Source organism: Emydura macquarii, unplaced genomic scaffold (assembly GCF_026122565.2).
Source record: "Emydura macquarii macquarii isolate MOO-44397 ecotype Brisbane River unplaced genomic scaffold, CSIRO-AGI_Emac_v2 contig_1790, whole genome shotgun sequence".
Lineage (NCBI taxonomy): Eukaryota > Metazoa > Chordata > Testudines > Chelidae > Emydura > Emydura macquarii.
Window position 1 is genome coordinate 2,552,056 of NW_027131927.1, and position 16,524 is coordinate 2,568,579.

The 16,524-nt window shown below is 51.3% G+C and overlaps 1 protein-coding gene across 1 annotated transcript; it reads right to left on the minus strand.

Annotated features, from left to right (window-relative positions):
* Positions 1-336: 336 nt before the first annotated feature.
* Positions 337-14,739, minus strand: LOC137158764 (cytochrome P450 2F3-like). The gene is made up of 9 exons (XM_067556629.1): positions 14,528-14,739; positions 11,577-11,739; positions 11,053-11,202; positions 10,438-10,598; positions 9,631-9,807; positions 6,997-7,138; positions 6,244-6,431; positions 5,037-5,178; positions 337-2,756 (listed from the first exon to the last, which is right to left on the minus strand). Exons 1-9 carry the CDS (start codon positions 14,705-14,707, stop codon positions 2,575-2,577), a joined length of 1,485 nt encoding a protein of 494 aa, XP_067412730.1. The 5' UTR covers positions 14,708-14,739; the 3' UTR covers positions 337-2,574.
* Positions 14,740-16,524: the final 1,785 nt, after the last annotated feature.

Here is a 16,524-nt window from a genome sequence, read left to right on the forward strand (position 1 = left end):
CATTGTAAAGTGCATTGAGATCTATTGCTCAAAAGTACTCTCTAAAAGCTAGTCATGTTGATTATTATTGAACATTTATATTGTGATAACACCTAGAAGCCAACCAAATTGGGCTCTTGTTGTGCTAGGCGCTGCACAAACATAAATGTAGTATGAGCCCCAAAGAAGCTTAAAAAACTAGAACCTAGGAAATGTGGTTGCGCTGAGGTCAGGTTTAGCTAGCTGTTGGGAGCTCACATGCCACCTACACGCAATCTTTTTCCAGTCTTGATAACCTGAAAGGGTTAAAAAAATCAGGACGCTGGCAGCCCCCCCCCCCCAAAAAAAATTGCAAAGTCGACTTTAAAAAACCCATGACCTTTGTTATCTTCGGTACATTTGGGGTTCTTTTTATTTGGCTTCTGGTTTGTAGTTCACGCACGTCACATTTCCAAGCTTTTCTCTGCCACCGTGAAAACTAGAAATTTGCTTGAAAAAACCCAAACCAACAAAAGCTGAGCTGGCATAATCCCATGACTCAGGGAACTGGGGATTTAAGACAACCACCAAATGTCAAAGGTCTCACCGTGAAAATCCTGAGGCTTGCCGACACTGCACGGGTGTGTCAGTGGAGTTCTGCCAATTCACACCCGCCAGGGAGCTGGCCTGGTTTCCCTTCAACTCTGAAGTCTACATTTATCAGGGTAACTGATGAATTCTCAGCGCCTCCATTTTGGGTTCTGTCGATGCGTGACAATTTAAAGGGACTTTTTGGAAAGTGCAGCACCTCCACCCTATGAAAATCAGGTCACTTTACAGTGTCTCAAGTTGAGTCCTTAAATGAATGAGTCATTTTGGGAAACCTAGGAGGTGATTTTTCTCTACAAGGCACCTGATCTTCAAAAGCACCAGCTCTCACTGACCGCTGCTCAGCTCAGTGACAGCTGAAAATGTCCATCATCCTGCTGCCCCTCCCTCTTCCCCCTCAAACGGGTCTTTCAACAACCCGAACACTCCAGAGATTATTTCACAGCGAAAGGGAAGGTGTTAAAGACATGATCCCTTTAATCAGCTTAACCATGGACGAGCTGACAGTGCCGCTACGATGGGGTAATTTAAACTTTCTCCTTTCACAGAGGCCTGGCAAGTTTGCTCAGTGGCCATTCAAGAAGAAATAAAGATACAGAGGAAATCCAGACAGCCTCACTTTTCTGTAGCTCAACTGGGCCAAATTCTGCCCTTCCGAGAGCAACCAGAGCAGGAGAAATGTTCTTTTTCGCCAACTTCCATCTGGCTGACATGTCTTGCAGCGGAAGACATCGGGTATGATTGCTGCATGCGTGTCCCTCTTGGGCCAGGCACTGTGAGAGCGCTCCCCAGCATTTCAGACCTAGCCAGAAATACCCAGCACAGGAGCCTCTAAGTGATTCACTCAGATTCTCTCTTTGTTCCAAATGCTGTTCCTCACCCTGGACGCTCCTTCCGCTGATCTTTTTGCTTCCAGTAGAAATATGTGTAAATTCTGCCCTGTGCAGCAATATCAGTTTTTTGCAGTTAGTAAAAAGGCCAAACATTCTGGGTGGATGAACTGGAAAACTGGGACATTTCAGGTGTCCTGAAAGAATTTCCCAGGACGTCCCATGGGAAACTGGGATCGTTCCAGGAAAACTGGCATTCAGAGATTTTTAAGGCCAATAATGACTAATATGATCATCTAATTTGACCTTTACTGAGCCCAATAACTTGAGTTTAACTAAAGCATCTTCCAGGAAGTGATCTGGTCATGGAACTGCCCCAAAATAATTCCAAGAGCTGAGCATTTAGAAAATCAGCCAGTCTTGATTTAAAAGTTCCCAATGGTAGAAAATCAATCCTTTCCCCAGGGAGTTGGATCCCTAAATTTGTGCCTTATTTGTAACTGGGATTTGTCTGGCTTTAACTTCCAGGAATTGGTTCTGCCTTTCTCAGCTAGCTAAAAGGGCCCTTTAGTCCCTGTGAATGTATTTATAAACTGAGATCAAGACACTGATCAATCCTGCTGATAAACTGAACAGACAGAGATACGGAAGCCACTCCCTGCAAGGCATTTTCCCAACCCTCCCATTGTTTTTGTGGCTGTTCTCTGCGCCCCCTGCAGTGGCAGCATTCCCAGCTCTTCCCCACCCGGGCCAGGATGCATAGTCACTTTAGGGACAGCAGCTTGTCCAGCCCTGAGCATTCAACAGATCACGGGATTGGCTTTAAATATCCTGAGACTTGGGTTCCCTTTATTTGCTTCTGGGTTATTTACCTGAGTTGGGTCTAAGCTTTTCTCTACAGCCACCAGAGCTGGAAAAAAAATATTTTATTTCTTTTTAATTAAAGCTGGAACTAAGCCCATCCGTCCAGGGCCCAAGACTTTAAAAAGAAAGACCACCACCAAATATCCCGGTAAAATCTCAAGAGTCAGCAACACCAGATTCATCCTAATTAGACCCTGCAACCGATGAGGCCTGTGAATTCATTTCACACGTGTTTGTAACTGGTAGCAAACACCACAGGACAAAAGACTACGAAAGGGGGAGCAGAGGAGGGATGTGGTGGCGGGCAGCTCGGTCAGCGAGGGACAGCACGGAATTCATAGGGGTGCGGCACATTCCCCAAGCCGCTCATCTGGGGTGAGAGATCGATTTCCTCTGGGTGGGTGAGGGGTGTGAGAATGAAGCGCTGCAGGATGGTGGTGAAGAAGATGAAGAGCTCCATGCGGGCCAGACCCTCGCCCAGGCAGACCCACTTTCCTGGGGGGATGAAACACAGTGACTTCAGGGCCATCCATGGGGCGAGATGCTTTTCAGGACCTATTGCACCCCAAATCTTGGTTTCCCTCACTCTGTTCTTGAGCTCAGATGCCTTTAAGACCCTTTTCATGTTCCCTGTATTCTGGGGACCGGTCTCCAGTGTCAGTTACAGCAGCCTTGGGGCTGCTCTGTCGTAACAGATTAAAATCATTGTATTGTGTGTGTGCCCCGAGTCCATGTTGAGAAAGAGACATAGAAAAATTCATTGAAGATTGTTAATTGTGCTTCAAGGTTTTGGGACCATCTGTTCTTATAATTGGTCCTAGTTATTTTTGTAATAAATAAAGGAAAGTCGTTAATCTTGTGTAATAGATAAGGAGGTAGGAGTTGTAAGTCACCTGGGGAGGGAAACTCAGGGGCAGCAAAACCCTGACCGAAAAGTGACCGGCTGAACTCAAAATAGGGGGAACTTGCAAGCACAGCAGTTCCCAGGCCCAAATTTGGAAGTTTGCAGTCACTGCAACTTTTATTCGTTAAGTTACACCTGGTCAAGAATGAACTTCTGGCCTGGGGACTCCCCAAGGAGAGACCGACAAAGTGACGTAGAAAACGCCCATAATTGGTTTGGTGGACGTACAGGCTGGAGTAGAGATAAAAGGGGTTGTCAGGCAAGCCCAAATCAGAGAGTCACACATCAAGAAAGGGGTGCACCAGAATCGCACTGCGTAGAGGGTCTGATCAGCCGTCACGCCTGTCTCCAACCCGTCGCTTCGACATTGCATTAGAATAGTCAGGTAACTGGGCCGATAACCCGTTGGGACTTGTCCCGCGGATGATAACCTGGGTGTGAATACGATAGAGGTTCCACCTGGATGAAAATTAGTGCTAAATAATTCCAGAGGGGTAGCTGTGTTAGTCTGTATACAGCAAAGACAACGAGAGTTCTGGGGCACTTTAAAGACTAACAAATGTAATATTTGCAGACCTACTGCATCTGAAGAAGAGAGCTGAAGTCTCTTGAAAGCTTATGTCTGCAAATATTACATTTGTTGGTCTTTAAAATGCCCCAGAACTCTCGTTGTCAGTGCTAAATAAGAAAGACCAGGTCATAAACTATTTGTTATCTTTGCTGCTACTGAGTTAATCTCTACATGTGGTGAGTAGTAAATGTAAACTAGCAATAATGCTGCTTGTATTCCAGGAGTGATTGTGGCTATAATTGTTGGAATAACTGCTTTTTGCACTTGCTTTGTAATTCTTAGTTGTTTTTTAAGTTTCATTTGTGTGTTAAGAATTTGTAAATTAGAATAGATGATTTGTCGTAACATCTTGCGGGCACCCTTCGAGTCTTAAGACTCGCCGCGAAGGCTAAGTCCTTCGAAAGACTTGGGTGTTAGTTTTGAGCCTTAAATTGCAATCATTGTAATCAAGTGTTGTTGTCTGTAACTATATAAAAATGAATCAGTAAAAGAAAAATCTTAGTCACATAGCTGTACTAGTAAGTTGATAAATAAAAACTATTAGATGGTTAAGACTCTAAGTAGTTTGCCAAGTTTTTCTAGGAAGTTTGCCATGTTTTTCTAAGTTAGCGTTTCCAAGCCTCACACTCTGTCTTAAAAGGGATATATACGAACCGCCTTAGTGTCTTTGGGCACCCTTCAACCTGCCCCCGTAATTTTGGAGGCCGTTTGCCCCTGGCGACCTTGTTGTCTCCAGAAAGACTTGGGTGAATTCAAAACACGGCATTTAGGCACGTCACTCTAACTACTGCTCCGTCCCCTAGGAGTCCTGGGGGGCAGGAAATAGCCACAGCGCAGTGCACCCTGGCCATGCCACTGATCAACCCGCTATGGACTTTGTGGGTAGAGAATTGCCACAGTGTAGTGCATTTCAGCCACGGCCCCGATCCGCCCCCTATGCTGGAGGCTGGGGCAGGGCCCCTACACACCAGCTCCACAACACAGGGGAGGCCCCTGGACTCTCTGAGGGTTATTTCTGTCCCACAGCAGCATAGTGCACCCTAATTGTGGCTGAGAATCGGCGCTCCCTCCTCGCCATGGCCAAGGGGCTGGATCCCCAGGCTGTGCACGTAGCAGCTCCGCCGGCTCCATGGAGCCTCCCTGATTTACTCCGTCTGAGGCCGGGACTGGACCGCGCAGTGGCTACCACCGAGGCCAGTGCTGGAGCAGACTCATTAGGGGAGATTCAACCTTCCTCCCCTTGGCTTCCAGCCCTTGTCCTACCCGCCCCAGATCCCCAGCTCAGGGAGGCCACACGCACCCGTGGAAAAGGCCATGAATGCGTCGTTCTTCCGGAAGCCTCCTCTCTCGTCCAGGAAGTGGGCCGGGTCGAATGTGGTCGGGTCTTTGAACTGGGTGGGGTCTTTATGGACAGAGAACAGCAGCGGGATCACGTTGGTGCCCTGGGCAGGGGAAATGCACAGCTCCAGCGCACACATCCAGAGAATCTCTCTGCCCATCCAGCTGTCCCTCCATCCATCCGTCAGTCTATCCATTCACCCATCTGTCCATCCGTCTGTCTGTCTATCTACCTATCCATTCATCACCTGGTTATCCATCCCTATTGATGTTCCTCTATCTATTAATTCACCCATCAGTTTCTCCAAACATCTGTCTTTCTGTCTATCCATCCATCTCTCCCCATGCATGGCTGGGCAGCCATCTGTCTTGGATGGTTTAGACACAACAAACCCTGCATCCTGGGAGGGAGTTAGGCTAGATGACCCTTGAGTTCCCTTCTTACCCAATGGTTCTATGAGTCTACATCCATCTTGCTCATCCACCCATGCACCAGCCTATCCACACATCTGTCTGTCTGCCCATCCATTGACTCCTCCGTCCCATTGCCACCTGTGTAGCCATCCATCCATCTCGTCTAGCCATCTGTCCTTCTCTCAGCCTGTCTATCCATTTATCCAACAATCCACTCTCTATCCACGCAATCTATCAGGATTATTTTCTGTCCTTCTAACCATCCGTCCATCTGGATTGTCCGTCCATCCGTCTACCCATCTACTGACACATCCATTAGTCTCTCCAATCATCTATCTTTCCAGCCAGCTACTCACCCATCTCTCAGTCAACTTGTCGATCTCCCCATCCATAGATCTAGCTTGCTGTCCCACCCACCCACCCACCCATCCCAATGCACACCACTCTGTCTAGCCACCCATTCATCCTGACCATCCATCCATCTATAAAGCCCAATGGCCAGTCTATGCATCCACAGCTCTCGCTGTCTCTCTGTCTGTCCCTCTCTCCTTCCCCTTTGGAAGCTGGGATGCAATCTGAGAATAGGTGAGGGGGAGACATCATGGAGCCGGAACTCAGCTCCCCGGGTTCCATCCAGAGTCACTCCCTGGCTGCAATGGGCTCAGGGCCGGATCTTGATCTCAGCTCCCCCAGGGTCAATCCGGGGGGATATTTGTTTTCTTGCTTGAATGTGAGGAGGAGGGAAACCCCATTACCTCTGGAAGCAGAAAACCCCTGAACTGGGTGTCCTGGGTCACCGCGTGAGGGAGCGCCGTCGGGGCTATGTCACTGAACCTCTGGACCTCGTGGATCACAGCGTCAGTGTAGGGCATGTGCGTCCGGTCCTCTGCCAAAGGGCTGCGGTGCCGGCCAATCATCCGGTCTATCTCAGCTTGGACTTTGGCTGCGGAGAAACAAGCGGGATGGAAAGCGGGTTATGACTGGGAAGGGCGGCCTGACATCACAGCTCTGTGAAGCAGCCATTGGCCAAGGAGGCAGCAAGGACACCCTAGATCTGGAGCTGGTTACATCTGAGACTTGGCTGGAGATTTTGATCCCTGCCATTTTGAAATAGAGACAGTGGCTTGGATTCTGATCTCACCTGCCCTGGGGTCAATCCAGAGTCACCCCCTAACTGCAGAGAAGTGAATGTCAGACCTAACATCAGCTCCAACTCTGACACCGACTCCCTGTGTCACCTTTGGAAAGTCACTTGACATCTCTCCCGTCTCAGTTCCCCTTTGCACAGTGGGGATAACGACCCTCCATTTGTCTGTTTGTTGTGTTTAGATGGGAGCATGGGGAGGCAAAGAAGTGTCTCGCTCTGTGTCTGCGTTGCACCCGGCACATGGGGAGACCAGATCTCGGACGGGGGTTGGCACGGCCCCAAGCCTCCAGGGACCCTGCATTAGGATTAACTATAGAGAAAGTGTCACCGCTGTTTCTCCCCCCTGCTCCCAGCCGCTCACCCTGTATCTCCGGGTACTTCATGAGGATGAGGAAGCCATATCTCAGGGTGGTGCTGACTGTCTCTGTGCCCGCGAAGAACAGGTTGTGCGTGGTCATCACCAGAGTCTCTGTGTGGAAGTAGCTCAGTGGGTCCTGGTTTTCCTGCAGGGGGAGGTGTACGCAGCTCCTCATTGGTGCCTCCCTGCAGAATTCGAACCCACAGGACTCATGTAAGTCACTCCAGGAGAGGGGAGTGTCTCCCCCTAGTGGCTGCTCCACAAATGCAGTTTATGGGTCTACTGCTGCTGCTGGGCGTGGGAGCTAATCCCTTAACTCTTGGAGCAGAGTCAGTTGTTAACTTAGAGTCTCCCTGGGTCAGACCCCACGGCTGGTGACAGCCTCTCTGGACAGCCAGGGCTGAGGTAATGCTGGACTTTCAGGGCAGCTCTACTCATCCCCTGTAATATTCAGCACAGGTAGTCTGCACTTCTCATTAGCACAGGGGACTGGGAATCAGGACTCCTGGGTTCTAGCCCAGCTAGGGGAAAGGAGTGGGGTCTAGTGGTTAGAGTAGAAACCGGCCTTCAGGACTCCTGATCTGCTGAGTGACTTTGGGCAAGTCACTTCCCTCTGCTATGGCTCAATTTCCCCAGTTCTAAACTGTTCTGCCATCTGGGTTGGAGCATCAAGACAATTAAGCTATTAATTTTTCTGCAGGCAGGGCTGTGAGAACCTGATGTAACAGAGCTTGGGTTACCGCTTGGCATCTGTCCTGCCCAACCCCACAACAGATTAAGAAGAGGCCAACGGAGATTACCTCTGAGCAGCAACAAAGGCAAGAAGCAGTGTGGCTGGTGATGGAGCAGGGAGCGTCTCCAGGTTTCTTAAAAATACCTCTCTCCCTACAAGTGCCAGGAGGGATTCGGGGCTGGTCAAGGGCCACCTCAGCTCCGTGTCTGTGTGCCGTGCTGCTCCACGGGCTGGGCCACAAGCCCTTCCATTCTAGCATTAGCCCAAACAAACACATCTGCTTCTGGAGGCAAATTGCCAGATGAAGGCAGAGGCAGGTTTAGTTTTTGGGAGAGGTTCTTGGATCCTTTGAAACCACTTTAAAGGTTGAAGGAATCTGGAGATGGGAAGGCTGAGCAAGGACGTGCTCAGGGATTTTCAGTCTGTAAATGGTTGTGATAAAGGAGACGGGGATCAACTGTTCTCCGTGTGCACTGAAGAAGGTGGGACAAGAAGCAATGGGCTGAATCTGCAGCAAGGGAGATTTAGGTTCGATTTTAGGAAAATCTTTGTAAATCTCAGACTAGCAAAGCACTGGAACAGGTACCTATGGAGCTTATGGCAGCCCCGTCACTGGAGGTTTTCAAGAGCAGGTTGGACAAACCCATCAGGGACGGCTTGGGGTTATTTGGGGGTACATTTCCATTCTTCTGTGATTATTCATTGTTACCCCTTTTGGGCCGAGGAATTTGTGACAACTCCAGGGTCTTGTGGGTTGTTGCAGTGAGGAGGAGAAATTGCTGCAGGTTGGTTATTTCTTTGGTGCAACCCTATTTATTCACAAGGATGCACAAACTCCTGTTTCCCTGATCAAAGGAGCCAGCCTCCTGGCTCCCAGCTCCCAGCCTCGCTCAGCCGCCATCCCAACCCACACCTACTTTCTAGGTTTATCCCAGGCTGCATCTGCTTGGCTTTTTCTAGTTCTGTCTCTTTCTGGCCTGCCTACAGAGCAGCTGGGACGTGATTCCCAGCATGGGTAGAGAGACTCACACTGGCTGTGGTTGAGCTAAGGCACTAAAAAGAGCAGCGAGGCCACTCCAATACAATCCTGTCCTAGATCCTAGGTATGTCCTCAGGCGGCTCCCCTGAACCACTTGTCCCACCCATTATTTTTAGTGAGGTACATCCATCAAACCAAGGGTGTGTGTGTCTGGAAATAATCCCTCCCAGCTGCAGCGTAGCCCTGTCCTGTGTCTGTGTGTGTGTCTCTCTCTGTCCTTGCACGGTCTCACGGACACAAGACACACAGCCCCACCCATCCAAAGCCAGCGCCTGCATTGGAAGCCCCTTGGCCACATGCTCCAACTTCTACGCCGGCTTGGCCATGTGCCTGTGTTTTAGTGGCGACTGCTATTGTGTCAGCCACTTCTTCACCCGCACTCTGGGTGTAAGGCAGCGGCTACACCCAACCCATAACAACAAGGTTTAAACCAATAAACCCTAACAATACCTGTATTATGGGAGCACCTGGGAACCCCAGCCATGAACCAGGCCCTCCATTGTACCACGCTCTGTACAAACACAGGAGAACACTAACTGCATTTCTCTGGCACCCAGATTCTGCCCCTCCAAAAATAAGGGCCCCCATTATACCAGGCGATGCCAAACCAAGGGACAGTGCCTGCCCTACAGAGCTCACAGTCTGTACAGGCAAAGGAAGGACTATTATTCCCATTTCACAGATATGGAAACTGAGGCACAGGGCAGTCACCCAGCAGGCCAACAGCCAAACCAGGAATAGAACCCAGATCTCCTGAGGCCCCATCCATTGCTTCAGCCATTTGGACACCCTGCATCCCATACTGACGCAGGCACAGTTTTAAAGGGGTCAGTCTCCCCCCACTTGGAGCCCACAACCCTTTCACCTGCTCCATCCTGAGGAGGAAGCAGTCGATGAAGTCGCGGGGGCAGTTGGGGTCGAAGGATTCCTCGTGCATCTTCATCCGCTTGGTCAGGAAGAGCCGCAGCTGCTCGAAGTTCTCAAAGATCTTGTTGTGAGGCCCGGGCAGGTAGGACATGGGGCCGGGGAAGAGGTTGTACATCTGGGGAGAGGGACATGAGTCACCCCAAGGCAGCGTGGGAGCTCTGTGCACGTGTCACCGTAAGGAACAGAGGAACAGTGCACGTGCATTACCGTGGTGAGCTCTGTGCGTGCACTACTATAACAAACGGGGGCAGTGTGCATTGCCTACTGTAATGAACTATGTGCGTTCATTACCATACTGAACAGCACAGCGCTATGTTTGCATTACCGTAATGACAGGACAGCAGTGCAGGGGCATGTGCGGCATGTGCACGTTGCTCTATGCAGTTCATTACAGCATGCGCACGTCATGCTACGACAATGAATTGTGTAGGTGTGTGTCACATTACTATAATGCACCGTGCAGGGTGTGAGTGTGTCCGTGTGGATACGGGGATGTTACCGTAACAAACTGTGCAGGGCGTGCAAGTGAGCACGTCCATTGCCATGAGGAACCGTGTAGAGTGTGCGCTGGGGTCACACATCGCTGCCGACTGCTGGACGTTTGGTTTCCCGAAGAGGAGGCTGAGCAGGGACCAGACGTCTCCTGATGGGGTTGTTATAAAGAGGACAGAGACCAACTGTTCTCCATGTTGGCCGAGGTGGGAGACCCCTGCCCAGACACAGCCCCCCCACCACCAGCACCCACCTGCCCCCACCCTGAGCTGAGCAGCTGGAAGGTCTGGTGGATGAGGCCGATCAAGGTGAGAAAGTTCCTGTCCTCGTAGTCGAACCGGTCCCCAAAGACGATGGAGCAGATGACGTTGGCGACGGCGCGGCTGATGAGGAAGGTGGGGTCGAAGGGCGCAGCTAGTGAAGGGGAGGGAACAGGCTGTGAGCAACAGGTAGTCGCAAGTGGGGGCTCCAGCGCAGTCACTGCTGGGCAGGGAATTTGTAGGGGGGGGGGGCTCAGCAGCGGTGGAGGGTCTCCCCTGGGTGTCAGTGCAGTGCTAGGGGCGTGTGCAGCAGGAGGCGCTCTCTTCTCTGGGCTGAACCCAATGCCCCAGCGTAGCAGTGAGCAGGGGGCGCTGGGTTGCAGGGAGCAGGGCGGGGGGCTCAGTAGGGGGCGCTCTGCCCTGGCAGTCTGCACTGGCCCCCATCCCCAGTGCAGCACTAGGGGGCGCTGTCTGGCCCCACAGCAGGGATCTCGCAAAAGGCTGCAGCGCTACATGGGTGACTGTGGCAATAATCCCGGCTGAAGGGAAGCTGCAACGCTGGGGCTGGGAGGCTGCAGCTGGGGCCAGCATCCACCCGGCTGGCGCACCTTGGGTCTGGGCGAGCTCCTGCACCAGGCACCGCGCCTCCTCCTGGATCCGCTCCTCCAGGCTGCGCTTCCCCATGCCGAAGTTCCTCAGCGTCTGCAGGGCGAATCTCCGCAGAACCGTCCACTTCTCCCCGTTTGTAAGGCTGATGCCTGGGGGAGGGGGGAAGGTGTGGAGAAAGGGAGCAAGAGAGCCCGGCTCCACTGAATTCAGCTGGGCTTCCCCCATGTACCCCTGCCCCATGATGGGAACGAATGACAATAACCAACCCCTGCTCATCGGCAACCGAGAGTCCTGCCCCCACTGTCCTCCCAAGACCAGAAACAGAACCCAGGAGTCCTAGTGTAGCCCACTGGTATAGCCCACGAGACCCCACTTCCTCCCAGAGCTGGGATAGAACCCAGGAGTCCAGGCTCCCAGCCCCATCCTGCTCTCTCCCACTTCCCCCGAGTGTGTAGGAGGGTTGAGATACTGAAATCTGGGAAGGGCCGTCCACTGACACCAGGTGGGGGGGATGATTCCTCACCGTTCCCTTGGGTGAAGCGGAACAACGTGGGCAGATTCCCACGTGCACTGAACTCTTCGGCCTGGTCCACCAGGGCTTCCTTCACTGCCTGGTATCCGCACAGTACAACACAGGGCCGGAGGCCCAGGTGAATGGTGAAAACAGGGCCATAGCGCTCGCTCAGCTACAAACACAGAGAGACCCGAGAGTCAGAATATGGGGCCCTAAGTCAAAGACAGAGCCCTGAAATCATGATACCCAGCCCCTTCTGCTCTAGCCACTAGACCCCACTGCCCCCTCAAAGTCGGGAAAAGAACCCAGGAGTCCTGGTTCCCAGTCCCCCGCCCCAGCCCACTAGACCCCCCTCTCTTCCCAGAGTTCAGAAACACAGCCAGGAGTCCAGGACAACCTGTGACCGAGGGGTTATTAACACTCGAGTTGGGCAGGGAATTTCCAGCAAAGCAGGGTTTTAATTGAAAATGCCCATGAGTGAAACGGGTGAAATATTTCTGACAGAATCTGCCTGGTCTCCTAGCGGGAGTTTGGGGGCCAGAGCATCTGGGTAGGCCTGCCCTGGACACAGCCCTGGAGCCACAGCCCCCAGCCCTTCCAGGCTGCCCGATTTCTGCACCCTGTTGAGCCAGCTGCCCTGAGAGCCAGGAAGTTCTGGAGCCAGATGGAAACCATGCGGTCCCCGGCCTGGGGCCCTCCACCTGGCAGAGGAGCTGCAGACCCTGGCACTGTCAGGTGAAAAGGACATGGCTGTTGTCAGTTTCACTGCTGCTGTTCAGTGAGGCAGGTCAGCCTGAAACTGACAAGAATCACCTCCATTTCATTCAGCTGGTTTCATAGATATCAAGGGAAGGAGGGTCCTTAGTGACCATCTCATCTGCCCTCCTGTATCACACAGGCCAGAGAATGGCCTCAAAGTAATTCTTAGGGCAGAGCTTTCAAACAAATGGCCCATCTAGGTCGCAAATAATCAATGAGAAAAATCAAAACCGTGTTTTCAAAACAAACTTTATTTGGAATTTCCAGTTCTCAGGGGAAATTTTTTTTTTTAATTAAAAATTGGAAAAAACCCAAAATATCAGATCTTCCCACGAACCAGAAATTCCAAGTTTCAGCTGGTTCTTGTTGGCATGGGGGGAAGGGTCAGAGGGCTGGGCATCAGGACACCTGGGTTCCATTCTGGGCTCCTCCACCTAGCTGCCTGCCTGAAGTTGGGAAGGTCACGGCCATTCCCTGGGCCTCAGTTTCCCCATCTGTAAAAGGACTCGGGTTACGCACTTTGAGATGCTCTGACCCAAGGTGGCAAGGGTTGCCCAACCTGGGTGATCCCAAAATTGTACTAAGATGAGTCGTTAGCAGGGCTGCCCTTGCCACGTTTTCCTATGTCCCCAGCTATTCCTGTTAAGGAATTTGCATAAATTCATTTGCCTCCTGTGTCTCCAGCCAGGGTTTAATGCTGTGCAAACCTGTCCCTCAGAACTGTCCCCATCGCAGTAAATGTTAATAGAGCACGAGCAGGGAGATGCTCCCAGTGCGATCTCATCAAAACCTTTCCACCGGGCAGTGAATCCTTTTACTTTAATACAGCCGTTGCCCCGGTGTAGTTCTGCGTTCGATGTTATTCATCGTAACTATCATGCACTTCAGTAGCTGCAGGGAGTGGTGGGAGCTGGGACTCCTGGGTTCTATCCCCAGCTCTGGCAGGGGAGTGGAGTCCAGTGGTTAGAGCCGGGGGGGGGGGGGTCTGGGAGCCAGGACTCCTGGGTCCTATCCCTACTGATGGCTCTGCCACTGATTCCTTGGGGAAGCTGCAGCACCCAACACAAGGGAGCCCCGATCTCAACTGGGGTCTCCAGGTGCTATAATAAGGAAGCCCAGGGGAGTGGAGTCCCCTGTGCTAGTGCTGTCATTTGACCAAGTACATATATCCATGAAGCTGCACTCAGGACTTGGGTGAACAACAGCACAAGGTGGGATCAGGCTCTGGCTATGCTTAAATCTCAAGCCGGCCCATCTGCTAGAAGGGCTGCAGACCTGCTGTGAGCCCTCCCCAGGAGCTGTGCAAACAAATCAGATGTAGATTCCTTGTTCTATTGTATAAGTGAGATAGAGAGAGAGAGAAATGTTCCCTTTACTGTTCTGACAATGCTATAGCGCTGTTTAGTGTGGCATAAGTGGACTCCATCTTGTTCGTTTCTTGAAGTGAGCTCTTTCCTGAAACTTGTACTACTGAACCTAAAAATATCTTGATAAATTCTGTGTGTGAGTGGGGAATGTATGGGCAGGGCATCAAGAGACACCAACCGAAACCGCTCTGACAATAGAAAGGGGAGTAAAGACACCAACTGCCCTCCTAACCCGGAAGGGCGAAGAATACCTGTCAATGACCCTAAAGTACAGAAGGATCCACCCTGGGAACAAAAAGAATCGTCCTGCTTTCAATTAGCTGGCGATTAACAACTATACTGAACCCAGAGGCAGCATGACACAGCAAGGCCATAGACTTACATGAGAGCCAGCAAGTATAAAAGATAGGTAAAAACATGGAAACTTTGGGTTTCATTCTGCAATTGTCATCTTGGAGCATCGGATTCACGTCTGACAGAGGCCTGGCTCCCTTCTGGCGCCCAGCTTAGTTGGTTACTAGGCTGGCTCGAGCAACGCATAAAAAGACTGGTAATTATATCACACCAGCTTGCAAACTTTATGACTGTGTGAATGTGACTGCTTTTTGATATTCTTACATGTACAATAGACATGGCATGTTGCCTTCTCCCAGTGAATGAGATCCCGCTAGTCTTTTCTTTTACAAGTATAACACCGCCTGGGTGGAATTATCCTTCCCACCCCCCTTAGCAACATCCACAACAACAAATAGTAGCCAGAAATTCACCAGCATGGTGCAGACATTTCCCACTGTTCACACGCCCCCCCATCTTGGAAGGCAAATCCCTCCTTACCGTGAGAAGAGATTTGGCCATGTCCTTGGTATCCAACTGCAGCAGATTCCCCAGAAGGGGCAGCGGGCGCGGGCCTGGGGGCAAAAGCCCTCTGTTCTTCTGGCCCCTCCCGTTGAGGAAGAGGAGCAGGCAGGAGAAACAGGTGACCAGCAAAATCAGCGTGGTCGCACCAATATCCATGGCCCTGCGCCGGGTGCAGCACCGCTGGGTAATGCAAACCAGAGAAGCCAGGCTAAGCTAAACGCAGGGTAACAGCCCCGGGGGGGGGCTGCTGGCTGCCTTTGCATTTAATGACTTTGGGATGATATAATTACTGACTGCTCAGGAGGGAAAGGGGCGGGTTTCGAAGCTGAGTCACGCGAGAGGGAGCCAGGCTGGGTGGCAAACGTAGGCAGGGCCTGGGGCTATGTACCAGCTGCTCTCAAGCTCAGGGGTGTCTCTTGCCCAGGTGAGCTCTGGCCAGGAGGCTAAACGCAGTGACACGAGCATGTCACATGCCCACTTTGAACCCAGGCACCTGTCAGGCACCCGCTCATGTCTTCAGGTTGTAAGTTCTTTGGCACATTCACCCCCCTCTAAGAGACAGGAGTGGACCCAGGAGTCCTGGCTTCCTGGCCTAGCCGCTTGGCCACGCTACCTCAGGTGTAGAGTGAAGGGCTCCTAGAAACGTAGGCCTGGGAAGGCTCATTTAGGCCAGTCCCCTGCACTGAGGCAGGGCTCACTATAACCCCCTAGACCAGCGGTTCTCAACCTTTTTTTTCGCCGAAACCCTGCCGCTGTTTGCCCGTTTTTGGGGGCAGGGTTTGGTGGGGTTGGGGGGTGGGGGAGGGGACGGACTTTTGGCGGCGGTGGCGGGGTTTCGTGGCGGAGGGGGGACTTTTGGCGGCGGATTCGGTGGCGCGGTACGGCTCACGTACCACCCAGCCTTCTTCGAAGTACCATCGGTGGTACACGTACCACCGGTTGAGAACCACTGTCCTAGACCAACCCTGACAGGTGTTTGTCTGACCTGTTCCTATAAACCTCCAGTGACAGAGTTTCCACAACCTCCCTAGTAATTTGTTCCAGAGCTTCACCACCCGGACACTCCGGAAGGTTTTCCAAATGTCCAACCTAAACCGCCACCAGCTAAAGAAACAGATCTTAAGATGTTTAAAGAAAACTTTGATAGATTCTGTCTGGCAAGGAATCACTTATCAAGAGTCATGGTTGTAAAATCTACACTTATTGTTTTGTCATGTGGTTCCCCCTTGTCTATTGTTTATCGGAATGATTTCTGTCTGATTCCTTGATTGTTTCTGTCTATTGCATTACTAATTGGGCATATAAATCAGCTATAGTGGTGGGGTATGACTGATTAAAGAAAGTTTCATAATGCCTTAGGATTGGTGTTTTGTGGCACTTTAGTTTGAAATGATTGGTTCAGGTCTAGCTAAGCAGGACCCAAGTTTTAGCTGTATAACCTGGGGTCCAAAAGGAAGTTCTCTGAAACCTAACTCCAGGACACAGCCCAAGAGAGTTGGCAGACCTCACACCTAGCCAAGTGTATTTACAGAAGCTGAAGTCCCCAGATGACCTGATCCTCATTGGCCACCAGGCAAAGTTTGTCTGCTCTGTCGCAGTGGTGAATAGTGCTTACCATGTGTAGTGTGTGTTGGTAATTGTTAACAAACAGAGGTTAAGGATATTACTTTGAAAGGCTCCTTCACTGGTAAAAGATCCTGCAAACCCACAGAGAATTACTCCCGGAGCCCTATGAACTGGGAACGTTCAGGTACTTCAATTAACCAGGTTATGCCCGGAGCCCTATGGCCTGGGAACGGGTGACCCTGCCCTGGAGCAGTTGTTCTCACAATAATTTTTTGGTGGTTTCAGAGTGTGGCCACCAACTCTTGCTGGTGGCCACATTGACAGTTTTTCCGAATATCCTCAGTTAACGTTAGGAGAATCCAATCAATACGCACATAGACATGTCAAATCATGAGTTCTGGGTTCTG